At 38.0% G+C, this 27,508-nt stretch overlaps 1 protein-coding gene across 1 annotated transcript; it reads left to right on the top strand.

Annotated features, from left to right (window-relative positions):
* Positions 1 to 402: 402 nt before the first annotated feature.
* On the top strand, positions 403 to 25,531 carry CCNI (cyclin I). Its single transcript, XM_081149075.1, is given in 8 exon segments — positions 403 to 924; positions 7,439 to 7,492; positions 7,494 to 7,595; positions 15,060 to 15,188; positions 17,949 to 18,023; positions 18,174 to 18,314; positions 18,616 to 18,846; positions 23,987 to 25,531. Coding segments are annotated over 8 exon segments (1,236 nt in total). The 5' UTR covers positions 403 to 861; the 3' UTR covers positions 24,428 to 25,531.
* The last annotated feature ends 1,977 nt before the right edge of the window (positions 25,532 to 27,508 follow it).

Here is a 27,508-nt window from a genome sequence, read left to right as displayed (position 1 = left end):
CTTCCAGACGCGCTCCCGGCCGGCCCGAGGCCAGCCCGGCGGGACCCCGGCGGCCGCAGCCCCAGCCCCGCCCCCGCCCCGCTCGCCGCCGTCTCCCCGCGACGCATGCGCGGCGGCTCCCGCACCCGGCCGCTCGGGCGAGCTGCAGGGGACGCTGACGTCACCGTCCGGTGGACCCTTCCGCGCACCTCGCTCTCCTCTGCCCACAGAAAATGTTCCCACTTTTCCCCCCGGGCCAAGCTCTCCCGCCCGGCGGCCGCGTTTCCCGGCTCCTCCGTGCGCTCGCCCGCCGGGCAGGCGGCGCGGAGGAAACGGCGGCGCGGCGGCCCCACGCAGCCTTGTTTACAAGCCGTGCGCCGCCCGGGATCGGTCCGCGAGGGCGGAGCCGGAGCCGGCGCTTCTTCCCCTCCCTCCCTCGCCTTCCCCGCGGGCGGACGCCGGCGCGCCTCTGTCTCGCTTTTTCTTATTTTCTCCCCTTCCCCTTCCTTTTTTTTCTTTTCTTTTCCCCCTTCCTCCCTTCCACCATTTCCCCTCGGAGGCGCCTCCCCCGGGCAGGGGCCGAGCCGGTCTCACTCCCCGCCTCTCCCCGGCCCCCGCCGCCCTATGGAGAGAGGGAGCCCCCTCCCCACCCGGGCTCAGGCGGCGGCGGGCGGCGCAGCGGGCCCTGCGGTGGCGGCCTCAGGTCCGGGGGCGCCATGGAACTAACTCGCTGAGCGACCCGCCGGCCGCAGCCCTGCGTCCTGCTCGAGTGCCCGCGCCGCCGGCCCCGTCCCCCTCTCCTCCCTCCTCAGTCGGCCAGGTCCCAGCCCCGCGCGCCCCGCCGCCGCGCGCCGAGAAAATGAGGTGGTAGCGGGCCCCCGGATGACCCCGCGTCACCACTGCGAGGCCTACAGCTCCGCCAGGGAGGAGGAAGAGGAGGAGAAGGTGAGCGCGCGGGGCGGGGGTCTCCGGGAGTCTCCGCGGGCGCGCGGCCCTCGGGGAGGCACCCGGGCTGCGCCCTCCGAGGGCCCCCCCCCAGCATCCCTTCCCCCCCCCCGCAGCATCCCTTCCCCCATCACCCCCCCCCCCCCCGCCAGCCTCATCTGCCCCTCCACATCCCCCTCCGCCTCCGCCTCCGCGGGGACCTTCCGGACGCTCCCTCGCCGCCTGCGCGCAGGAGCAGCTCGGCACCTGCCCAGTCTGCTAACAGTTCTCCTCTGTTCCTTTTCGGACCTTTTTTTTTCCTGTCACCGAGTAACTTTTTTGTGGGAACTGCAGGTTGCCTGCCCCGTAGTGCATTTTTTCTAAGCTCCGCGAGCCTGTGTCTTACACAAAGAAGGGGACCCACTCCCACCCCCAGACCTGAAAGCCCCGCGGGAGCCCGAGGAGGGGCCTGCACGGTGCCGAGCGGGGAGCGCGCGGGGTCCGGGGCACCCGCCCGCGCCGCCGGGACTCCGGGCGGGGAACGTTACCCAGGGTGTGGGCGGGGGAAACTGAAGAGGTGAGGTTTGAGTTGCACCCTGAAGGGCAGATAAAAATAGCGAAATCTTAAAAACAGGGAAGAAGGGCCCCTGATGAGCTCTAGGTTCCACTGCTGATGCATTGGCAGGAGTTGAGAATTGGGGAGAAAAACAGTGGAAGGTACCTCTCTGGAGGCAGCATGGGGTCGGGCTGGAGAGCTCAGAATGCTCGGCTCAAGTATTTAGCCTTTGTTCTGTCGTTGGGGAGTCGCTCAGCCTTTGATCAGTGACGGTGTGACGTTAATACCAATAACACTTGTTGAGGCTCATTATCTGACAGTGACTGTTCTCAGTGGTTTGCAACTCATTGAATCCTCAAGGATTCATCGAGGCAGGTTTCATGGAGTCTCATTGCACAGATGAGGGAAACTGAGGCTCTGCAACAAAATGAAGTAATTTCCTCCTTAGATGACACAACTAGAACTCGGTGGCCAGAGTTTAAACCCGATCTGCAATCTGAATATGTACATAGTCTCTATTCCGAAAATGCATTTGTTGAAAAGATTAACAGTAGTGTCATCTGTTTCTAGCTTTTGAGGTCATTTGTGGCGGAGGAAATAGAAGGGGATGGATAAATAGATTAAGAAAGAATGGACATAATAAAAAGTATATATACAAAAGGAAAAAGAAAAAAAAAAAGAATGGACAGGATTTAGATTCGCTAATCTGGGACCAGCCAGATGAGTGAGCCTTGAGTTTCAGTACCAGGAAAATCTTAATACTGATGAGCCAACTAGTAGAATTAGCATGTGTTGGAAAGGGTGCAGTAGAGATGATTTGCGTTACAGATAGTTGAGTTTATGTGGCAGTGTGACATCCTAGTAGGTTAGAATGGAACTCTCAACTTTTTTTGGTAAAGATTTGAAGCTCAGAGTGTGTGTACATGGTTTATTCTGATTGTATAGTACTTTAAAAATGAAAAGTATTCACCTTTCTTTGCATGTTTCTTCATTTTTAAAATGGGCTTAATCCCAACTTCATAAGGTTTTGTGAGGATTAAATCAGTTAATACCACACAGTACTTTGAATAATACCTGACAAAGTAGCACTCACTGTTCTTACTTGTTAATCACGTAACAAGTGTAAGCTATTACTATTTATTAGGTATAGTGCTAAGCTCTGGAGAGTGTTTGCCATCAAGGAACTCAAGGTTAGTAGGAGAGACAAGTCTACAAATAATTATCACAGCGATTAAATGCAAAAATAGAATTATGTCCAAGTAAGGATGTAGGCAGGCAGTGTTTCATTCACAGAGTGATGCAAATGAAAGCTCTGTAGGAAGGGGAGTGTGAGCTCCAGAAGGACATTTCAAGTGGAAAGAACAGTGTGTGAAAAGGCATGGAGATTGAGAAAGAGAGCAGCCTGTTTTGTGATTATAGGTAACTATAGTTCATTACTAAGGGTATAAAGTCAAGGAGGTAATATTAGAACATGAGGTTCTTGTATGGTCACATTAATAAATCCATCTTATTTAGAAGACGAACTTAGGATCCAGAAGTTAGCACCAATACAGAATTATTAATAGGGTTGGTGATATAATGACAATAAAGATAATAATTCCATCTTAATGAAGTTGCTTTTATTGTATACCCAGTACTGTGCAATAGTTTTCCTCAGAGGAGCGGGAGGCCCTGCATATAGATTTGTAATACAGTTTATGCTATACAGTAAGGATTTTATAAACTTCACTCAGACATTAAGCTACTTGATAAACATGGAGAAAGAAGCAGAAGTAGCAACTGAAAGAATAGGAAAAGAAATGCAAAAGGAATTATAAAGTTAGAAGTGTGTGTAATATGTCAACCAAAATACAGTCTTTTTGTTTTTTAGTTTCTAGAGACTTTTCTGTCGGAACATTCAAAATTCTGGCTGTAACCAGTAATGGGCATATAACAAAATACAACTATAACGTTCTATTATTTAAAACAGTGAAATTATATTTTAAGTGTTTGTATTTTATTACTTAGCAGGATTCATTATTCATCTAACTCAATCTGTTTTACATACTAGAAAATAGGCTATCTTCTGCCAGTAAAAGAAGTAAAACTCAAGCCAATGCTTTCTCCAATGTATCATACTATCTATCTTACTAGAAACTTAAAAACGGAATGTTGGCCCTGGCCGGGTGGCTCAGTTGGTTGGAGCATTGTCCAGTACACCAAAGGTTGTGGGTTCCATTCCCAGTCAGGGCACATACTAGGTTGTGGGCTCGATCCGTAGTTGGGGGACATACAGGAGGCAACTGATTGATATTTTCGATGTCGTTGTTGTCCATCCTGCCCCCCTCCGCCCCAAATCAATAAAAACATATCCTCGGGTAAGGATTTAAAAATGGAATGTAAATAATAGCTTGCTAATATAAGCACTGCCATAAATTGTCTTTTTTTTTTTTGCTTTTCTACATTCTTAGCTTATAAGTAATTTCTTAGTGTGTGTTTCTTAAGAATAGGGTTATTCTCTTACAGAATCACAGTAAAGTTATTAAGTAAACTTAACATCGTTACATTTACTTTTTTAAAATCATTTTTTACTTTCAGTTACAGTTGACATACATTATTATATTGGTTTCAGGTGTACACCCCAGTGACCAGACATTACATCACTTAATAAGTGATCATCCCAATAAATCTGGCACCCATCCAGCACCACACCTAGTTGTTAGAATATTATTAACTCTATTCCCTATGCTGTACTTTACATCCCCATGACTATTCTGTAACAACCAGTTTGTACTTAATCCTTTCACCATTTTCCGTTACATTTACTTTATCTCATCTACTATCCTTGTTCCCATTATGTCAGTTGACCCAAAAATGACCATTTTAGCATTTATCTCTCTTCAGTGCAAGATCAGTCTAAGGTCAGATAGTGCAGTCTTGCTTTTCTGTAGCCCCTTTAAATCTAGAGCATCCCCACAGGTATCCTCCATCCTTTTTGTCTTTCACTTGCATTATTTATAGCCCATTTTTTAAAGTTCAAGAGAATTTAGTATTATCTTTTGTTGACATCCTAGTGTAAGCAAAGAATGATTCCTTTTTCATCTCTTGATAATGGTGTATTACATTAATTGATTTTTGAATGTTAAACCAACTTTGCATTCCTGAACTAAATCACATTTGGTTATGGTGTATAATCTTTTTATGTTGGGAGATTTCAGTTTGCTAGTATTTTGTTGGAGTTGTGTATCCATATTTAGAAGAAATATTGAGCTATAGTTTTCTAGTGCTATTTATTGTCTTTGTTTGGTTTTGGTGTAGTGGGGTAGTTAACTGGCTTCAAAAATGAGTTGAGAAGTGCTTCTCCTCTTTACTTTTTGGAAGAGTTTGTGAAGAATTTGTATTAACTCTTCTCTAAATGTTTGGTAGAATTTACCAGTGAAGTCATTTGGGCATAGGCTTTTCTTTGACAATAGTTTGTTTACTAATTCAGTGTCTTTACTTGTTATATGACTCTTCAGCTTTTCTTTTTCTTCTTGTCAGTTTTGATAGTTTGTGCTTCTAGGTATTTATCTATTTCATCTAAATTGTTCGATTTACTTGTATACAGTTTATAAAATTCCTTTATAATCCTTTTTATTTCTGTAACATAGGTAGTAATATATCCCCGCTTTGTTCCTGATTTTAGTAATGTATCCTTCATTTTTCCTTGGTGAGTTGTAGCTAAAGATTTGCCAATTTTGATGATCTTTTCAAAGAACCAACTTTTGGTTTCATTGACTTATCTGTTCTCTACTGTATTAATTTCCACTTTGATATTTGTTCTTTTCTTCTGGCTTGCTTTAGGTACAGTTTACTTTTTCCAGTGTCTTAAGGTAGAAGGTTAGGGTATTGATTTGAGGTATCTTTTAATATAGGCATTTACAGGTATTTCCCTCTAAGCACTGCTTTCATTGCATCTCATAAGTTTTGGTACTTTAGGTAGTCTTTTTCATTCATCTCAAAGTATTTTCTAATTTCCCTTGTGATTTCTTCTTTGACCCAGATTTCTTTGTTTTAAAAAAGTTGTTAAAAGCATCTAAATATTTGAAAGTCTTACTGAGGACCTTAATTGTAGGAGATTGGAGAACAGGAATTTATTGAACCTGACCTTACTCTTCTTGACGTGATTCTAATCCTGTATATCCTTTTCTGTCCCCCTGATGTTCTCCCTAAAAATAATCTTCAAAGGAAGCATTGTAGGGGAAAAGTAATCACTGGGGCAGCCAGCCATTGGAGAGTGTTGAGAAGGTTAGCGGATCCTGGTGAGCCACCTTGTTGGGTGTAACTAATGGAATGAGATAATTAGTTAAGTAAGCTTTAAGTTTTTGTATGTTTTTTTGTTTTGTTTTTTTAATTGCTTTTAGAGAGAGAGGAAGGGGGAGAGAGAAACATTGATGAGAGAGAAACATCAGTCGGCTGTCTCCTGCCTGGGGTTCAAGCCAGCAACCTGGGCATGTGCCCTGACTGGGAATTGAACTGGTGACCTGTTGGTGCATGGAATGACGCTCAATCCCCTGAGCCACACAGACCAGGCTAGTAAACTTGAAGATTTGGCAAAAGTTAATACATTACAGACTAGAATTAGGTTTAGAAGGACTTATAATCTGTGAAGTTCAGTCTCCATCCAATATAGGTGTTTTTTCTAAATATCTTTTGACAGATGCTTATCTAGTTTACACTTCATTTCTAAGGTTAATATTTATGTGTGCATTAGATAGAAATTATAGTGAATCTATTCATCTAATTGTAGAGAATCTAAGAAAAGTACCAAGGCAGTAATACTGGAATCTCAGAACATTTCAGCACAATCTAACAGTAGATGGAATCTAATAAGGTAACAGTTTTTTTAGAGAGAATACATTTGAGGCCTTAAACAAGGGCACCCCCCCAAAGGTACCAAATCCCCACACACAATTTGTGTGGGGCAGGTGGAGAGGGAGTTTGCCTAAGGCTATGCCTTAGAAAGTGTTTATAGAGTTTTAGTTGACCATAAGTTCTATCTAAATTGATGGTGTGGTGTGGCCTCCAAAAAAAAAAGTTAATGATCTTAGACTGCATTCTAATTTAAATACTCACATGTGAGGCTATTGGACACTATATTGGAAGCTCAATTCAAGATGGTTTCATACTGCCTTTTTACTCTATATGCTATTTGTATTTCTGAATCACGAGAGTGTATTAATTAATAAAAATTGAATTTAAAAAAAGATGGTTTCATACTTAAGGTGATGGCTTCATACTGATTAAGTGGGAATGGGTGGGATTTAATTTAATTGATGTAACTTTTTTTAATGAAGAAAAAGGTTAGCAGCCCTTACTTCATTAGATTTTTAAGAAGACTATTTTAGACAAATACTAAGAATTCCTAGTATAAAAAGCTCATGACTTAAAATTTTTTGACACAGTTAATATATTTTGATCAGAGTCTAGGGGGTTCTTTCAATTATAAGGCCATGTTTTCTCTTTATAACTGAGTTTCCAATTTAAAGTGAGAATGTGTTAAGATAACTATTATTGTAATATTTTTGTTTGTTAATCTTCACCCAGTGATATTTTTTCCATTGATTTTTTTCTTTTTTAGAGAGAGTGGAAGGGAGGGAGGGAGGAGGAGAGAAACAGAGAGAGAGAAACATTAATGTGAGAGAGAGACATCAGATTGGTTGCCTCCCACACATGACCCAACCGGGGCTGGGGATTGAACCTGCAACCCAGGTACCCTTAACCGGGAATCAAACCCATGATCCTTTGGTGAGCGGGCCAACACTCTAACTACTGAGCCACACCAGCGCCAGGGCATAACATTTTAATATATGCCATTTTAAAGACCTATAAAGTCCTATACTACCTCATAATATTCTTATTTTGTTTTATGAATTGCTTAATAAGAACCGACATATTCATACAATGCTATACTTATTCTTTAATTACATAAAGAGCATTGTCTTATATTTGATTTTATAGGTAGCTACATCAAGCTGGGAGGCAGGCAGATTCAAAGGATATCATGAAGTTTCCAGGGCCTTTGGAAAACCAGAGATTGTCTTTCCTTTTGGAAAAGGCAATCTCTAGGGAAGCTCAGATGTGGAAGGTAAACGTGCCGAAAATGCCTACAAACCAGGTAATGATTTTTCTCTTTACTCTAGATAGATGACTTTTATTAGAAATAAGTATATTACTCTCCTATATAGTATCTTGACATGCATTGGAGAAATATGTACCATTAAAGGATATGCTCTGTTCTTTATTTTAGAAATATCTCCTTGTTTCATTCTGAAACAAAACAAGAATGAACTGTTTTTGTTTGCTTGCTTGTTTTGTTTTTATCTCAGTTACAGCTTTAGGAAGATAAAGTATGTCTGTTTTCTCTGCTTATAGTCAATAGTAGTAAGCTGCCTTTATTTCTAGATACATAGTTAGCCATGGAAGCTGAGTATATATCATTGTCTTTGGGGAAGAAAAACTTGCAGTATACTTCTTGAATATTTATAAGGAGTTCAAGTAAACTACTAAGGTAATACAATGTTGGAAACTTCTAGGGAGATAGCAGCTGGCCTCTCAATTACTGATGGTTATATGCCTTTTCTTTTTCTTTTTTATTATTTTTATTTTTTAATTTTTTTAAATATTTTTTTTTATTTCAGAGAGAGGAAGGAGGAGAGAGAGAGCTAGAAACATCAATGATGAGAGAGTCATTGATCGGCTGCCTCCTGCATGCCCCCTGCTGGGGATTGAGCCTGCAACCCGGGCATGTGCCCTGACCGGGAATTGAACCGAGATCTCCTGGATCCTAGGTCAATGCTCAACCACTGAACCATGCCCGGCTGGGCTATGCCTTTTCTTTTTTTTTTTTTTTGGATTTTTTAAACTTTATGGTTGATGCTATTACAGATGTCCCCATTGCCCACCTCCACCCAGCCCTCCCCCCTCTGGCCATCACCACACTGTTGTCTGTATCTATGTGTCACGCATGTATGTTCTTTAGCTAATCCTTTCATCTTCTTTCATCCAGTCTCCCCCTTCCCCCTCCCCTCTGACAACTGTCAGTCTGTTCCATGGAGCCATGCCTCCGTTTCTAATTTGGTCATCAGTTTATTTTGTTAATTAGATTCCACATATAAGTGGGATCATATGGTATTTGTCTTTTTCTGGCTGGCTTATTTCACTTAGCATAATACTCTCCAGGTCCATCTATGCTGTCGATAAAGGTAAGTTTTCCTTTTTTACCACCATATAGTATTATATTGTGAAAATGTACTACAGCTTTTTTTATCCACTCATATACTGATGGACAATCAGGCTGTTTCCAGATCTTGGCGCTCATAAATAATGCTGAGTCAAAAGGCAGCTCCATTTTTAATTTTTTGAGGAAACTCCATGCTGTTTTCCATAGTAGCTGCACCAGTCTAATTCCCACCAACAGTGTACCAGGGTTCCCTTTTCTCCACATCCTCACCAGCACTTGTTGTTTGTTGATTTATTGATGGAGCCATTCTGACAGGTGTGAGGTGACATCTCATTGTGGTTTTAATGTGCATCTCTCTGATGATTAGTGATGATGAGCATTTTTTCATATGTCTATTGGCCGTCTGTATGTCCTCTTTGGAGAATTATCTATTCAGGTCCTTTGCCCATCTCTTAATAGGATTATTTAACCTGCCTGAAATTGGGGCAAGAGGTGGAAGGACAATTTTCTCCCAGGCAAAAGAGCTGGCAGAGGCCATTGCTCCTTTGGCGAGTCTTCCCTGCACATAGCCGGCAGGCAGGTGCCATATTTGAATCTCTGCCTTTTCTTTTTAAAAATTTTATACTTCTATCCTATAATTACATCAGAGTTATTTTTTTTACAAATAACTGTGAAGTTTATTCACTCCAAAAACTTTCTATATGAGATGTCTTATACATCTTTTTACCCCTGGTAACTAGTATTGTGCTTGGGATAAAGAATAGTGGCCAAGAAAATTTTGGTATGTGTATATGTGTAGGTGAATGAATAGTATATATCTAAGCTCCTCCGGTGTTGGTTTAGGTCAGCAATTTTCGGCCAGTTTAGGTTAACCTTTGCTCATAGGTTATTAAAATCTATATGCCTTTTTAATTCCAACCTGCTTCTATTATTATTCTTTCCCACAAGCTGAAGAAATACATTTTGCATTTACTGTTGCTTATCATTTAGCAAATTGAAGATTAGTTTACTTGAATTAATACCTTTTATGTTAGGAGCATTTACATTTAATATCTTATGTTAGGAGCTATCACATTTAATATCTCAATCTTTTGAAATAGGCAGTAGTCCCAATTTGTTCAAGACTAGCTAATAAGTAGTAGAGTTATACTTTGGATCTGAGGCAGTTTTCTTTCTATTTTTATTTTTATTTTCCATTTTTGTGTGCTTATGTGATTTTTAGTTTACCTTGGGGTTCAGTTTATTATATAACTGCTACATTCTGAGCACTATTCCTGGCATTTGGGATGCAATAGTGAGATAAGTAGAAATTCCTGCCCATTCTAGTAAGCCTCAAAGCTTTATTACAGCTGCCTTTAAGAACTATTCTTCCTTCTGCTGTCTTCTTGAGTCAGCATGTAACCAACAATGACATACTTTTACAACATGATCTTTGAAAGTGATATCCTACAAAGATCGTAGTATGTTGTTATATTGTCAGTTAATCTGGCCTATTTCTATAGGTAATTTGACAAATATTACTGAGGTAATACCAGAAAACAATAGTATCAGAACTTTTAGAGGGATCTACTTAAGAAATTTCCTTTAGTAATGCCAAGTCCCAGTCATACTTAATTCTTGTAAAATATGGTTGGGCTTGGTCTGGTGGAGTTGGAGATATAATAGGGAGGGGAGTAAAGAGCTATAGGGGCTTGAGTTGCTTGCTAGAGTAACTCCCAAGATTACTTCTCTGTTCTAATACTAATTCCTTTTTCTTCTGCCACTCTCAGGGACTGGCTTCTCTCCCTCCCCTTACATTGTTGCTTCTAACAATGATTTCCCTTCTTGATTCCTTGCATGAGGTAAACAGTGTTGTCTCTAAACTATACATGTATGTTTTCCAACTTTTCTATTTTTTTCTTTTTATGTGCTGGTAAAAATGGAAAAATAAAATATTTTAAAGCTTCCTTTTATGCATCTTTTCTCCAATTCCCTTCTACCTTACTCTTCCTCCACCTAAATCCTACCTACTTCAAGGTTCTCTCACAGTTCTCTTAATTTGCATCTCCTATCCCCTAGTTTAGGACACAGTGGCCACACAAGAATGTTATAGAGTTATTACTCCCCTTCTATGTGCTCTCATAGCACTCTACTTTCCTTATGAGATAATACAATTTCTGGGTGATTTGACTGAGTTCTCTTGAGGTAGAATTGTATTACTTTTATTTACTGGCATATAATAGGCTCACAGTAAACATTCATAAAATGAACATTGATGATCATTTCTTTATAATTCATCCAGGTTAGAGACGTTCTTTTATATAATAATAGCACTTTCAAGTATATGATAATTTTGACATGACTTTTGGGGGGGAAAAATTGAAGATTGGTCAAAGTGACATGCACTTTTAGATATTCTCTATTTTTTTCGAAAGTGCTCTTCACATACAAAGATAAAACAGCTTCAAGCTGTTTATATAAAGATGGTTTTCATTATTTTGGAACCCTAAGGAATCTTAAAGGCCATCTAATTATGTGGTTTTTAAATACAGGATCTCAAACCACTGGGCTACTAGGCAAATCAGGATCATTTAGGAGGCTTCTTACAACGCTCCCAGGCCCCACCCACACCCACTGGGTTTGTGGTGGCAACTGTGGAAATTTGTATTTTTAAAAGCTTCATAGTTTTATTAATATGCATTCAGTTTGGGAAACACTGGTTCAGTCTAACCACAAAATTTAAAAGTTCTCACATTTCTGATAAGTGATCCTCGGCTTTGGATATTTGTTCATTCCACTGCGGAAAAACTATATAAATTATTGGAAAGTTTTTCTTAACTTTATTCACAATATTGTCTTAAATTGAATCTTAAAACTGCTTCTTTCTAGTGGCCACCTAGATTGGTTCTAGTTCTGGCCACTGGAGCAATATAGAATAGAGCTATTTCTTATTTTAAACTATAGCCCTTTCGTTAAAGACTGGTGTTAAACCCATAAAGTCATCTCTTTTCCTGATTGAACATCCCTTCCTGCTTAACCATTTTTTGTTTGATATGATTACCCTTTTACCGTTCCAGTTTTTCTTTTTCTAGATACATTCTTTATAATGTGTTATATTGAGACATTTCAGTTGTCATTAATAAGCAATAAAGTAAAACTATTACCTCACTTTGTCTTGGATTGATTATTTTATTAATCTAACCCTAAATTTGGGGGTGCGGTTGTTTTGGCAGCAATGTCATGTTGTTGGGTTATATTGAACTTGTTTTTAAAACCTTGTTCTTTTTGTCTCAACTTTTAAGCAAAGTTTCCCTATGCTAGATGTACATTTTTAGTTTTTAACTTAGGTGCAGCATTTCTTATTTGTTCTTATTAAATTTAAAGTTGTTTATTCTGGCCCTGGCTGATGTGGCTCAGTTGGTTGAACGTTGTCCCATGCACCTAGAGGTCCCCTATTCAGGGCACATGCCTGGATTGCAGGCTTGATCCCTGTAGGGGGCGTGTAGGAGACAGCTGATCGATGTTTCTCTCATTGATGTTTCTCTCCTTCCCTCCCTCCTCCTTCCTCCCTCGCTAAAATCAATAAAAAACATTTAAATAAATAAATTATTCTGTTTATTCTGGCCCATTTTTCTGGCTTTAAAATTATATTTGTTATCTAATATATATTGCCTGTGATTTTTGTACCATTTGCGGACTTGGTAAGATTTCATGTACATATAATCATAGAGTATGTACTGTCCTCCTTTGCTCAGTTTCTTTTGTGTGTAAAGATTCATTCATGTAACTTCCTGTAGCCATAAATTAATTTATTCTCATTGTCATGTATTCTACTGTATGAATTTATCTGTTCTATTGATAGTCATTAGAGTCGTTTTCTTATGCATATCTCTTAGTGAACATATATGTAAATTTCTGTTGAGTATATTCCTAGGGGTGGAATTGCTAGAACCTAGAATATGTACCTACTCAGGTTTAGTAGGTACCACTAACCGTATTCCCAAAGTTGTTATACCACTATTGACCACTTTCTTATTTACCCCTTCCAGAAGAGGATGAAGGTCCTGAGTTGCTCTACATCTTTGTCAACACTTGGTACTGTCTTTTTCATTTTAGTTATTCTGATGCGTGTGTTACAGTATCACTTTGGGTTTTAATTTTCATTTCCTTCATAACTAAAGAAGTTCAGTAGTTTTTCATGTGTTTTTTAGCCATTAGATATCTTTTGTGTGTGTGTGTGAAATGTCTGTTCATATCTTTTACATGGGTTTCTATGGAGTTCTCTGTTAACTGTTTGTATAGTTGTTCTTTTGTAGGCTCTGTATATTACACATATCTTCAGCTCTATTTGGGTTGACTTTTTTCTTTAATCCTCACCCTGGGATATTTTTTCCATTGCTTTTTCAGAGAGACAGACAGACATCAATGTAAGAGAGACACATCGAGTGGTTGCCTCCCACTGGCACCTGACTGGGGCCTCTTTGTTTCTTTTTGATTCATGGAATTGTATCACTAAATACCACCCAACACCTTGATTTTATTTGTAAGTGGAGGAACTTAGCAATAGGTTATTGCTTCCTCTTTGACATTACTGTTCTTCAGAGTAAAGTTCACGTGGCTCTTCTCCTTGCCTTGCAACCGATCATTCCCTCCCCTCACTTTTTTCCCTTTTAATATACCACTAAGTTGCTGTCTTTTCTAAGAAGCTTTCACTCTACTCCCACACTGGGCCAGGTTCCCCTTCCGGTCTGTACCCCTAGTTCCCTGTATATATCTCTTAAACATTTACCATAGTTTTTTTTTCACATTTCCTGATTGTTTGCCTTACCATGAGACTTTTAAGTTTTGAAGTTTAAACAAACTTTCATTATTGTATTCCCAGGACTTATGATAGACACTTAACTGTTTATTAATATGAACTGAATTAAATGTTAATTGTTAGATGTTTTCATATTGTCGTTCATTGTTTTAACACCAGCTTGATGGTGAGATGTTACTGTAAGAGGTTATAAACCTTTTTTTTTTTTTTTAATATATCTTTATTGATTTCAGAGAGAGGAAAGGAGAGGGAGAGAGAGAGAGATAGAAACATCAACGATGAGAGAGTCATTGATTGAGCCCACAACCCGGGCATGTGCCCTGACCAGGAATCGAACCCCGATCGCCTGGATCCTAGGTCGAAGCTCAACCGCTGAGCCACGCCTGGCTGGGCTGTAAACCATCTTTATCTCATATTCTTGTCAGTATTGTGCCGTATTCTAAGATCAGTCTTTTAAAATATTTATTTATTGATTTTAGAGAGGGAGAGAAACATCGATTTGTCATTCCACTTATTCATGCATTCATTGGTTGCTCCTTGTATGTGCCCTGACTGGGGGGTTGAACCTGCAGCCTTGGTGTATAGGGACGATGCTCTAACCAATTGGGTTACCCAGCCAGGGCTCTAAGATCAGTCTCTATCTGATAAAAGAAATTGACCAGAAGGTGGGTGTATGGTGATTAACCTTCTATAAAATACGAGTTATAACCGAGTTTAGACCTAGATGTAAAAATCGTACATGTGAGATTAGTTTTGGTTTTGCTGATATAAAGAAACACTTTACTTTGTAATGCTAAAGCTGAAAAGTGACAGAAAAAGGAGTCAGAATAAAATAAGAGAAATTAGCTAGTGTAATGGCAGAGATTATAATGATCACCGAGTCATCTATTCTTTATAACACTAAAGAAATCCAAAAGGAAAGAGAAGAAATTCCAACTGAAATACCTGTTTGAGGAGATACGTTGTCAAGATATACAGCCCTTTGTGTTTTAAAAGGTCTTAATGTCCTTTATGCTTTAATAGCTCTTAATTTCCAACTGGGAATTGAACCCACCAACCTATTGTTGTGCGGGACGATGCTCCAACCATCTGAGTCACTGGCCAGGGCTAGCTTTGTTTCTAGTGGTCTATCATTCTGTTAGCATAGTCTGTTTATATTTCCTAAGATAGTTTAATGCCTGTTTGCTGTCTTAGAAATTCACTATATTTTCTTATTTTCAAGAACTGGCAAAAACTTAATTTCAAAATTACTATCAGTTGATAACAGGGTTACCTAAACTTTTAAATGTTGTATTATCTGAACACCTCAATTTAATTATAGATAGGTGGTGAGATGAAATAATGAAGATTTTATTTAATAAAGAATGAGAATATTAGATATTGATGTTAAATGCTATAACCAGTACATAAAGTTTTATCTTCATTTATGTTATTTGCTAGATTTTGAATAAACTTAAAAACATTTTTTAAAATATAAACACTATTCCATAGCATTTGCTAACCTTTTATAAGAGAGACTTCTAAATATATTCTTGATGATAACTTGAAACTTTACTTGTTTTATTTTATTTTAATTTTATGTTTTAATTTTTCCCCTATAGAATGTTTCTCCATCCCAGAGAGATGAAGTGATTCAGTGGCTGGCCAAACTCAAGTACCAATTCAACCTTTACCCAGAAACATTTGCTCTGGCTAGCAGTCTTTTGGACAGGTTTTTAGCTACTGTAAAGGTAATTAATTATTTTAGGATACACTTAAACACAACCTTGTTTGAGGGTTTATATGCTAAACTAGGGGCTATTAGTAAACATTCTATATGATGGAAAGGAATTGGAAGACCTTTGTGGACATGATATGTCTACCTATAGGAAGACATGGTGTCTTCTGTTGCTTTAAATTTTCAGAAATGTTTAACTGTATTGTATAATTTTTTTTTGCTATAAGTATTCCTAATTTATACTTAACCTATGAAATTTTTGATCTCCTGATTTTAATACAAACCACATAGCATTGGCAGAATGTTTAGTTGTCTTTTAATACATTGGTGGTGTACTAATGTGGACAGTGAATCAAACTAGAGAAGTATAAGCCTATTGCACATTTTTCTCTTCCACTTCTTGTTTGTTGCATATTGTATGGTTTTCTGAACAGTATGTACTTTCTGGAGGTATACATTTGGAGCATAACACGATGAACTGAACTGTGAGGAAATACCTTGTATTTTTGTTGAATGGCAGCATACAAATATATGAATGAGTTTTATATTGTCCCTGCTGGTGTATCTTTGGTTATATTATGCAAAATCAGTCATAGTGGGCCCTTAACAGGTTTAAAGCAGAAAGGTAGCATTTATTTAATGGCAAGGCATATAAAAGTAAAAAAGTTCAGTTGTTATTTGTATGTCTAGGAATATGTAAGCTGGGGGAACTATGAATTCAGTACTGAGGGTTCTATACGTTTTCCTATTAGGTATAAAATATAGAAGCCATAGGATTTGGATGGCTATTCAGTTACCTTTTTATGTTTCAAACTAATACTCTTGAGAGACTTAAAAAATGCTTAAATATAATAATACTAATTGCCTGAAATCTGAGATGCCTACTTTTATCTCAGTATAAAGTCTCCCATCCCTCCACCTTAGCTCCCTACAACAATTAACCTCCGTTTCACAGAGAAAGATACATTTAAAGCTCAGTGTCCTTTCTTGGGTTGTATATTCTTCAAAAATTACTGTGCTTCTATTATAGAAAAGATTATTACTGACCTTATTATTAAACATTTTAAACTGATTTGGGTGTCTAAAACAATTAGAGAATTTTGCAAAGTATAGTCTCATTTTTTTCATATTATTTAATGGGTCCTATGTTATTAGCATCAGATATAGTACTGTTATTTATTTAGAATGGTTAATCTATATTGAAACCATCTAAAATGTATTCATAGTTTAAATAAAGGCACTTAAACTATACCATAAAAGGGCTACAACAATGAATGGAGCCTTCATCCTAGCTGTGCAGAATGAAGTACTATGAAGCTCTTTAAAAGTATAGACCCTAAGCCCCCTCCCAAACTTAATGATTCTGAATCTCTAGTAGGTGAGTTCTGTATGTTTGTACTTAAAGACTACATCCTGGATGTACATCCATGACTGAGAACTGCTATTTGTTTAAAAATAAAATCACACATTTGCTGCTGGGATTCTTTTTATTACTAAATTTATTATTGGTGTCCTTGATTTAGGGGTTGCATTGCCTACCCAAAGTTATTAACTGTCGGGATCTTTTCTTTATAGTGAACTCCGATTACCTCATGGATGTGGGTTTGATATGTTATATACATGGGGAAATAAGGAAGCCTGGAAATCTATCTTAGCAACAAGATCTGACTCATTCCTAGATCACTCATGTGGTGTCCCTTAAATAAAAAGAAGGTGTATTAGGCATGACAGTATTTATAGAAGTACTTTCTGAGCTGTATTAACTGATTAGTGATTATTTTAAAAAATTTATAGAACCAGCTTTTATCTCATACAGGCAGAGGATTCTAAGATTCCTAAACATATAACACTTGTACTGAGGCAGTGGTCGTTGGCCTGCTTGTTAAATAAGTTAATCAGTGCTGTACTCTGGTCATCAGAAGGCTTCCCCAATTTCATGGGAATGAATATAATATTTAAGTGTAAAATACGTGTTGACACAGGTTTTCTTTGTGTTGTATAACTTACCTCTGTGTCATTCAATATAATTGAACTAAATTGTTTTGGTTATTTAAAACTAGATTCCGATGCTGGATTGCAAACCCTTATTCTACCAGTAAGGTGAAGAGAGGACCAACTTGATTATAGATACTGAGAACAGGCAAATGCGAGCCCAACTATAGGTTTCAAACCTAAGAACTTTCTTTTTTTACCCACTAATTGATTCTGTGTAAATTTAGGATCCTTTCATTCTTATCATGGAACTTGAATATATAATTTTGTGTGTGCACATTAATAATTAGACCGTTTCTACTCACCTGCTATCCTATAATTTTTTAAAGCATTTGAAATTTATTAATAGCCTTTTTATATTCTCTTCTGCTTAATTCTCCTGACACATAGTATGGTAATTTTACTGCTTGATAGGTAAGGAGAATAAAACTAGCTTAAAAAATACACATATACACAAATATTTTTAATTTGGGCAATTTCATTTATTAAAATTTGTCTTCTAAAATCAAGCTCTGCTGGATAGAAATGAACTTTGACTAACTAGCATTGGTTGAACTTCCAGCAATGGAATGATCCTAGTATTTCCATAGAATATCATATGGCTGGGATTGTGAAGTGAAAAGTTAACTCTGATCTTAGAAAACAATGAGTGGGAATCAGATTAACTGCTTTCCATCAAAAGTATGCATACTTGTCTCACCTGCCTATCTAGTTTTTAAAAATAAACTCTTAACTTTTTGAAGAATCACTGAAATTGCTTTTTCCCTCTTCAAAATTTTAGGCCCATCCAAAATACTTGAGTTGTATTGCAATCAGCTGTTTTTTCCTAGCTGCCAAGACTGTTGAGGAAGATGAGGTAAATATTTTCCTTTGAAGATTAATTATGCCTCTTTTTTAATATTCCTCTCCATTTATTCACTACTTTTCGTTTACCAAAACAAATATTGAAAATGAAATTTTTCTGATCTCTCCACCCCGTCCTATTTATTTTCTTTGCTTTGGATAGAGAATTCCAGTACTGAAGGTGTTAGCAAGAGACAGTTTCTGTGGATGTTCTTCATCTGAAATTCTGAGGATGGAGAGAATTATTCTGGATAAATTGAATTGGGACCTTCACACAGCCACACCATTGGATTTTCTTCACATTGTAAATATACCTGAAGTTTTTTGAGTTTCTTATTTGAATATGTAGCCCTATTTCAGTAACTTGAAAAGTAGTTTGCCTACTCATTTGTTTTGTTCTGATTTTTAGGAAAAGGGAACTTCTGTTCTTAGCTAAGGAAAAATTAGAAATTAGGATGTATGTCAAATCACTAAAGCTAAAATTTCAAACTGAAAAATTAAAAATTGAGTAATACTCAAGGTTTCATCAAGTTCTGTACATAATTTACCAAGACAGTTAAATAAAACTAGAATGATGATCTTGTGATTTTTTTTTTTTTTTCCAGTTCCATGCCATTGCAGTGTCAACTAGACCTCAGTTACTTTTCAGTTTGCCCAAACTGAGCCCATCTCAACATTTGGCAATCCTAACCAAGCAACTACTTCATTGTATGGCCTGCAACCAACTTTTGCAATTCAAAGGATCCATGCTTGCTCTGGCCATGGTTAGTTTGGAAATGGAGAAACTCATTCCTGATTGGCTTCCCCTTACAATTGAACTGCTTCAAAAAGCACAGGTAGGTGTTAGTCTAATTAAATAGTGTTCATTTTAAATATATCTCTTACTTGGATAAATAGGGTTACGAGATGCTTATTAAAAAAACTAAGAGACATTTCTAATCTTACAATGGCAGACCATTTTTAAGGGTAGACAAGGGTGAAGTAGTTTACACTTTAAATTTATGGGCTAGTCTTTTTTTTTTCTTCCCTTTAAAACTTGTATAGTATTTCCTTGATTCTTTTCAACCCTTGCAGATTACTTAAAATCTTGAAGAACCCTGAAAGTTTTAATATGATTTTCAATATATTTTCCTTTAGTTTTGTATGAAGAACCTTCCTAGCTGCATTTGTATGTTTCATTATAGTACTTCTATACTTCACTCATTTTATAAAAGATAAGTCAAAAACATAAATTGTAAGAAGTTGCTTTTTAGACAAGCACATAATTTAGTGTTGGCTAGAAAATGAAGTATTTGTATCACAGTTTGGCAAATAGAAGCTATCTTTCTGAAAAAGGTTTTTGTCCTGATAGTGCCTGTTTATTACCTGAGATTAGTCCGTAACTTGTATCTGCAAGTTGGTGCAGAATGCTGAGGGTCAGTTAAATTCTTATCAATAGTCTATATGAAATGTAAGAGTTTAGAGGAGAAAATTCTCATTCCAATGGAAAGTTAGTAATGGTAGCAATTACTTTGAGAGAGTTCTTATTAGTTCATGTTACCAAGTAGAACTTACAAGTTTAGATCTGCAAACCTCACTCTTCTGCCAACTGAATCCAAAAAAGACTTATAAGCTTACTTTTATATGTCCCTATTCTCATTTGGCAGTAGTTATTCTGATTTGTTTTACTGGATTTTATTTAGAGAAAAGGCTTAAATTCTGAGCTTAAAACATTTTTTAATATAAAAACTAATTTTAGCAGAGGCAGCAGTTATTTTAATAAAGCTTATAAGAGGATACTATAAAAGAAAAATAAGAGAATAATACTTGAATTTGGTGTTTTCTGTAAGATAGTTGTAACTAATGATCTCATAGATGTGAGCTGAAAAAGTTAGCATACATGCAAGAAGTACCTTAGGGCTTCCTCTCAGCTTTGAGAAGTTCAGCCCCTAGTTTGTGAGCAGAGAAAGACTGAGAATCTTTTTATAAAGAAGGTAATGATCAGAGCAACATATTAGCCAGAGCACCACCGTCCCTCTTCTGTGTGTTTGGTTCCACTGTTTTTAGCACGGCTCACTTTGTTCTTCATTCCTGGAACATGTAATGTTAGTGTAATACAGGCTGTTTTTTCTTAACAAGTGAGATATGTTCTTTTAAATAGTATATGTTAGATTGAAATAATTGAGAAGTGTTTATTTCCATTGAAATAAATGCTATAATGAAAGTAAATCCTAGGAGGTAGTTGCTATTTCATCAGAATTTTTAGAAACTATCATAAACCACCACATGAATAGTGTGGCACAGAAAATTAATTTTGCCTACCTAGAGAGTTGGAAAAATAAAACATTATTAATCATTACATTATGTTAGACTGTGAAAGTAGGGAAGGCACATTAATAGAAAACCTATATTATAGTTTTTATTTTTTTATTTGAACAAATGATATATTTCTAAAAGCCACTTGACTTGGTCTCTGTGCCTGTTCCCAAGCTAGTACACAGAAAATTTGCTATATGAAGTGTTACTGTCACAGAGAAAGGACAAACTTTGAAGCATAAATAATAAGAATGTTGTAAATAGCATGTGTATTCTGTAGCTTTGAGGACTTGCTCTCTACTGAAGAACACTGGAGAATCTGCTGCTTCTCTTTGATAAGTCTTCTGGTGCTGGTGCTAGAAAAAGAAAGTGTTCACTGAACCTTGTTTCCCCCTTTACTGAAGGAGTATCATAAACTTGGAATTGAAGGAATCTTCTTAGAAATCATTTCTTTCAGCTCCTTAATTTTATACCTGTAATCCAGGGAACATGGGACTTTCTCAGACACACACAGGACTACTTAGTAGTAAAGTAGACAAAAAAACAAAGCGCTTTTTCAATACCACACAAACCTTAAAGATTCTAGTACAGTGGTTTTTCTTTCAGAACTGGAACCCTTCCTTCACCACTAACAAAATGTATACACACAATCCCAGAATATAAAATAGAAAAGTATTACTTTGTAATATATGTTTGGGGCAAAGACCTGTTGGGTCCAGAGTCCTACTCAGCATGGCCTCTTCCCTTCTGTAAGCTGAACATAGTTTGAAAAACCACTGTTCCATTCTTTTATATAATACATATATTTTATTTTACAAACATTTATTGGGAACTCTGATCTAGGCACTGGGGATACAGTGATTCTAAAAAGAAAGCCTGTGCCCCATGTAGTATTCAAGTTACAATGGAGGAGACAGTTAAAAACAAGTAAGGTCAGAAAACTTTAGAGACTTTGGAAACTGATCTTAGCAGTTTTCTAAAACCATCTTGGGCCAACCCTTGTGACCCAAACCTGATGGCTCCTGATTCTTCAAGACTCAGTTTAGTTTGCTAAGTTCACCTGTGTTTAGGTAGGACCACAAGGCCAAAAATCTTTGTGATTAGACCTGTGACATGGTAATACCAGATATTCCTCCCAGGAGGACTTCTGATTCTTGTATAGGAAACTCATGTATCAGATTGGTGAGATCATGCCAGAATTACTTCTGAGATGTTTCTCAGTGGTCTGGTTTAAGAGGACTGCCAATGGTTCATCACAGATATCCTGTGCTGTGCGGAAGCCACTGTCAGTAGCTCTGCCTGTGTTCCCTCTGGAATTCAAAGTACAGTTAGTTCCCTGGTTTGAAAGGCAAGCTCCTCTTGTCTCTCCTAGTTCCCCCACCCCTATTAACTCTTAGGCTACTTGTTGGTCACCATTCTGAGATGGCTAAACCCTTTTCTCCTTACCCCTCTCTCATTGCTCTAATTCTTGTGCTATATGCAGTGGTCTCCTTTTCCTGACTGATGTGGCTCACCTTGATAACCTAAGGATGTTAAACCCTACCCAAATTAGTGTGGTGGTCTTCCTAGCCACTAGCCAGGCAGTTGATGTTCCCTGCTGTGGTATAATTTAAAATTAGAGTATTGAGTTAAAGAAGCAGACCCTCCTTACCAGGGTCTCCCAGTTCTTGAAGGTGCCTAAGGTCAGACTATTGCAGTAGGATTTTTCAGTGCTTTGTGCTGTCCAGGTCCATCTGAACCTATCACTTATGTCATGCTGTCCTGTTCCCCCTTTCCAACAGTAACCTGTTTGGATGTCTGTCCTGTAAACTTTCAGTGTTTAATCTCTAATATATATCTAGTTGTATCATTTTCTGCTACCTACTTACTTTTTTCACAGAGAAAGATTATAGTGACAGTCTTCCTTTTACTTAAATTCATCTCTTTTCAGAATTCTGCTGTGGTATTGTGCCTAATGACCAAAGCAGAATATTTGTGGTACTTTTACTTTTCTAGGCCACTAAGTAGCATTTATTTGCTAAAGCACAGTTATTAAACTCTAGGTACTTACTTTTTAGAAATAATTTTTACACTATAATAGTCTTTTTTTCACTTTGCAGTTTCTGTCTCTTATTTCTGTTACCTCTCTTTTGCAGGCTTCTTGAAGTACTGGGTAGGGTATCAATCACCTTAAGGAACTTAGAAATCCCATCCCTCTTCTCTGTGCTTTGTTTCACTGTTTTTCTGGGTAACAAGTAATGAATATATTTAGAGATAAAAGGCTATGTTACCAAATGTGTTCTTGCAAAACATGTTATTTTCCTTTATTTTTTCTGTGATATTGCAAACAGTCATGCTTGTGCACTGCAGGTTATGTAGGAATGAATAAGACTTGTTTAAGAAATGTCCAAAAATGCTTATGAAATACACAAGACCGGAAAGTGATCCCTTGATAGTTAAATAGTCAAGATAGGCCTCCAGCAGGTTGGTGGTAATTAGCCAGACCTGGAAGGTTATAGGTAGGTAATACAATTTCAACAAGTAGAAATGGGATGAGCCAAAGGTAAAGTAAGAAAGGGCAAGATTTGTACAGAATAGAGAGCAAGCCCACTTGGCAGGAATGTAGAGCACAAATTGGGATATGCTAGGAAACAAGGCTGAAAAAGGAGGCTGGGGTCAGATTGTGGAGAGCTTTATTAATAACAATAAAGCTAAAGAGGTTAGCTTTTTGCTAGTAGGCATTGGATTGCCACTAAAGAAATTTGGATCGGGGAGAAGTATATGTTGCTAAAGGAAGATTATTTTGACTACACCTATAATTACCGAGAACAGAGGGCCAAGAGATTAATTAGACTCTTTACCAGAGGTAAGATTTTGAAGATCTTCCATGTACAGTCATTATGCTAGAAACAAGGAATAGAAATGCATATGATGCATTGCCCACCTCTTGGGATCCTGTAGTCTGTGAGGGAAAAGCTAAATGTTTGAATAGATTATGCTGATACAGTGTGGTTGAGTTTGATGACAGGTGATATAGAAACATGATTCTGGAGTTTGGGTGTGTAGGAGGCTGGGGGTGGGGGGAGTCAAGGGTGGCTTCAGAAAGGATATTTGAACTATCCTGAAGAAATTAGTGTAACTCCAAATTAAAAACATTTCTTCCTAATGTTGTCAAGCCTTCTATTTTCTACAAAAATATGACTTGTCAAAAGTTCTCACTTACTGTTTAAAAAACAAAATACTTAAATTATTCTGAAGGCCAGAAAGCCTTTCCCATTTCTTATTTAAAATTTTTCTTGCTTCTGGCTTCTTCCTTAAATTTTCAATGAATTTTATCTGTCTTTTGGTCTTCACTGAAGATATCAGAAGAGGTAAGGGGAATGGACTGAACAAAAGCAAATGTTGGATATATAGTAGTGAACGAAAGAATTGTTTCTACTTTCATAAAGATGTTCAGCATACAATTGCAAATGCAGAATTCAAGTTCAAACAGATTTATATTAAAAATACAGATTTGGACAGAATTCCGAAGATGATGGGTAGGCTGGAGGAATAGATGGGTTTGAGGTAGAAGATAGATGGGGTGAGGAAAGGAAGCTGGGGGTGCAGAGGGCACAGGATAGAAAAGCAGCCAGCAAAGATGATAGAGCAGCCTATGTTAATTATCAACTTTTTTTTCCTTTTCTTTAATCCCTGTTGCAGATGGATAGCTCCCAGTTGATCCACTGTCGGGAGCTTGTGGCACATCACCTTTCTATTCTGCAGTCTTCCCTGCCTCTAAATTCCGTTTATGTCTACCGTCCCCTCAAGCACACCCTGGTGACCTGTGACAAAGGAGTGTTCAGATTACATCCCTCCTCTGTCCCAGGCCCAGATTTCTCCAAGGACAACAGCAAACCAGAAGTGCCAATCAGAGGTACAGCAGCCTACTATCATCTCCCAGCTGCCAGTGGGTGCAAGCATACCTCTGCCAAACGCAAAGTAGAGGAAATGGAAGTGGATGACTTCTATGATGGAATCAAACGGCTCTATAATGAAGATAATGCTTCAGAAAATGTGGGTTCTGTATGTGGCACTGATTTATCAAGGCAAGAGGGACACACTTCCCCTTGTCCTCCTTTGCAGCCTGTGTCTGTCATGTAGTTTCAGGTGTTACCTTTAAGTGCAAATTGAGGTCTTCTACTCTGGGAACAGGAACATGGAAAACCAGGGAAGGTAAATACCTAATCAGGCTGATTTGAAGTGAGCCAGAAAAAACAAAACCGTTTATTATTGTGGCTAATTATAATTCAACATTATTTAAGCACTTAAAGACCATGAAAAGTATAAATTTCAAAAGATCCAACAATTTTTTTAAAGTAAAAAATTTCTTTGTAGTAGTTGTCAGTTCTATCCTTTACTCTGCTAAAATGTAATGTAGGTTGCCCCGTGTCAAAAATTCACCTTCAGTAGTGTTTTTTTATGTAAGTTCCCAAATTCATAGCTAGCAAATCCTATCCCCAGTGTCCTGACTTAATTTTCCTGTTGCTTTTGCTTGCTCTTTTATTGACTGCTTAATGAATTTTATGCATGTTGATCTATAGCCTGACTTCTACTGATTAGGAAACCCTCAAAATTATTTTTTTAGCAATTTAGTGAACAAATTATTTCACTTTGACAGCCATGTTTAATCCATGATTCAAATTCAGATTTATCAGAATTGCCCCATATGAATCAGAGATGGTAATGGGAAAAGGACTCACATTACCATATTGATTGTCGTGTTTGCCTCATTTCAATTTCTAGGATTTGGAAACAAAATTTTTATTTTTGATGATCTTAAATTGAAAAAAGTGTCATGTAATTAGGATACACAGATTTGTTGAAAGCATTTTTGACATTTGGATAAGAAATTTGTGATAAGTATGTCCTGGTACTTATCAAAGAAACATAACTAAAATTTAGATTTTTTGGTAACTGATCAGCTCCTTTTCACTCTACAATCAGTAGGCGAGACTGTCTTGATGTTGGGGCAGCTCTATGATTGGGTCTGTAACATGTAATAACTGAATTCAGTACCCTAGTTTTATGTTAAGCTTTTAGGATTTTCTTGATAAAAGTTGTTCTGCTTCCCAAGCCTACCTATGTTTCTCTTAATGACTTCTGGAATCTGAGCTCCCTGTGCAGTCTGAAGAAGGTATTGCAGCCAGAACCAGCCATGTACTGATGATGATAAAAGCCTCTGGTAGCAATAAATGTTGTCCTTAACCCTGTTGTATCTCTTTTTTTCTGCTCGTGAAGAAGTGCAAGTTCCTGATTGCTTAGGCACTCTTCTTTAAACTGGGAAATGATAGGAGTCCTAAGAATGTGCTTTACAGAAAATAAAACATGACGGAAGGGATTTAAATGTGAAGGATGTAGGGTTTTGACAAAGAATGTTTCATGTTATTTCCTCAGTGGTGGATGGATTGTGGACCTTCCAAACAGTAAATTCTCATCTTGATACTGTGCGAGGGCAGGCACAGACCCACATCTAGATAATACGGCATTTTAACCTATTGATTTTGTTCCAGTTTAGCAGAGGAAGATTAATCTTGGGCCAGCGTTTGACTTGAAATTCTTATGGTAGGGTTGGCTAACCTTCCTGCTTATGACTTTCAACCCAAAGTGAAAACTTGCATTTACATGTAAGTAAAGGGAGGAGGGAAGATTAAAAAAACTGTTTGGGTGAAGATAGTAAGAGACTGGTTTTGCAGATACACATTAAAATTTCCCACTTTTCCAAATCTCCCCTGGTTATGTTTCTTAATTCTTCTTAATTGTGGGAGCTTCAAGAAGTTTATAAGTACATATGTTCACCATTTCTGTAAAGTAAATGGCACTTAAATTCCCCCCACCTGCACTTAACAGATGAGTAACATTTTTGTTACATAAAAAGCTAGTGATAAAATTGAGTCTAGGGTCAGAATATTTTTGTAGTTCAGTAGCTACATTGAACATAAGTTAGTGACAGGAAGAATTTAATTCTTTGACCTTGAGGTTTTTCTAATCACAAAAAATTGCTGGTAAATTGGTTTGGAACATAGTATTGTTTTCATGGGAAACTGAATTGGGATGGTTAGCTGTTATGCCTAAAGCTTATTTAACCCATACTTCAATTAAATGACAGTTCTTTGGAGACCAGACCCTTCTGAGCACTATCCCATAAACTGGGCTCTTGGAGAATTTTGGCTCTGAGGGGTCTGAACTCATGGATTGAGAAAGAAAAGGCACAATATTCTTGAACAGTGTGGAACTTTTCATTAAGAACATTCCTGCTGTTAAATTAGATCCTGTTTTACCTGAAACTATTCTCATTAGCCTATCCCAGGTTACTTTAGTTTATACTATTCTCTTCCAAAATGTGGAAATGACCTTTATGGATCATAATTGTCTGGTGCCTCCCGGTGGTTAGCAAACCTATCATTCCATGAAGCCTGCACAAAGGCAAGGGAATAAACTTGATGGGCATAACTTATTCTCTAATCCTCCATTCAACAGAAAAGGTGAAGGTGCGTGCTCTCGAAGATTAGACTAGAAGCTACATATGTACTTCATCCTCTGTGCAAGGTCGGTATGAAGTTGGTTATCTGGAGAACTGGATGTTTTATCTACAGATGATGTTTATATTACTGTGGAGGAGGGAGGGGAGGGTTGAGAAGGGGAAGTGCCCCCAAATGTCAGATTTGACTGATGTATCAGAAATGTTCCAGAAATTACATAGGCCTCTGGCTCTGAAAAAAGCTAGAGCATAGCTCCTCACTCAGCCAAGCTGATGTGAGAATCCGAGTCTACGTTACCACTGTTGAGGGAAATAAGACATTGCTGTCTGTCTGCCACCTCAAGAAGTCCCCCCCCCATGTTGTCAGAACCAACATGTATGTGTGTCCTCTGTACTCTTGACATACCAGATTTTCAACCTAATTTACTGTGTGGAGTTCCCAAAACATGAAAGTTGTGCTTGAGCATTACTGCCCAAAGCAGCACAGTGGCCTTTCACTAAAAATGGAATGAAATCACCGATGGGTGGCAAACATGGCGAGAACTTATCTTCATCCTTATGGTGCTTTGTACATTTTCGCTGGAAAGGGAAGATGCCGTGCCAAGTGTTTTCACAAGCATCTTGGGAGACAGCATGCCTGGTGTACAGTAGCCAGTGGAGGGTTAGATGATTGTCCAGTGCCATATAACTAAGACTTTTTAAAA

The sequence above is a fragment of the Miniopterus schreibersii genome (assembly GCF_964146895.1).
Source record: "Miniopterus schreibersii genome assembly, chromosome: 1".
In the NCBI taxonomy this organism is placed as follows: Eukaryota; Metazoa; Chordata; class Mammalia; order Chiroptera; family Miniopteridae; genus Miniopterus; species Miniopterus schreibersii.
This window is presented reverse-complemented; position numbering and strand designations above follow the sequence as displayed.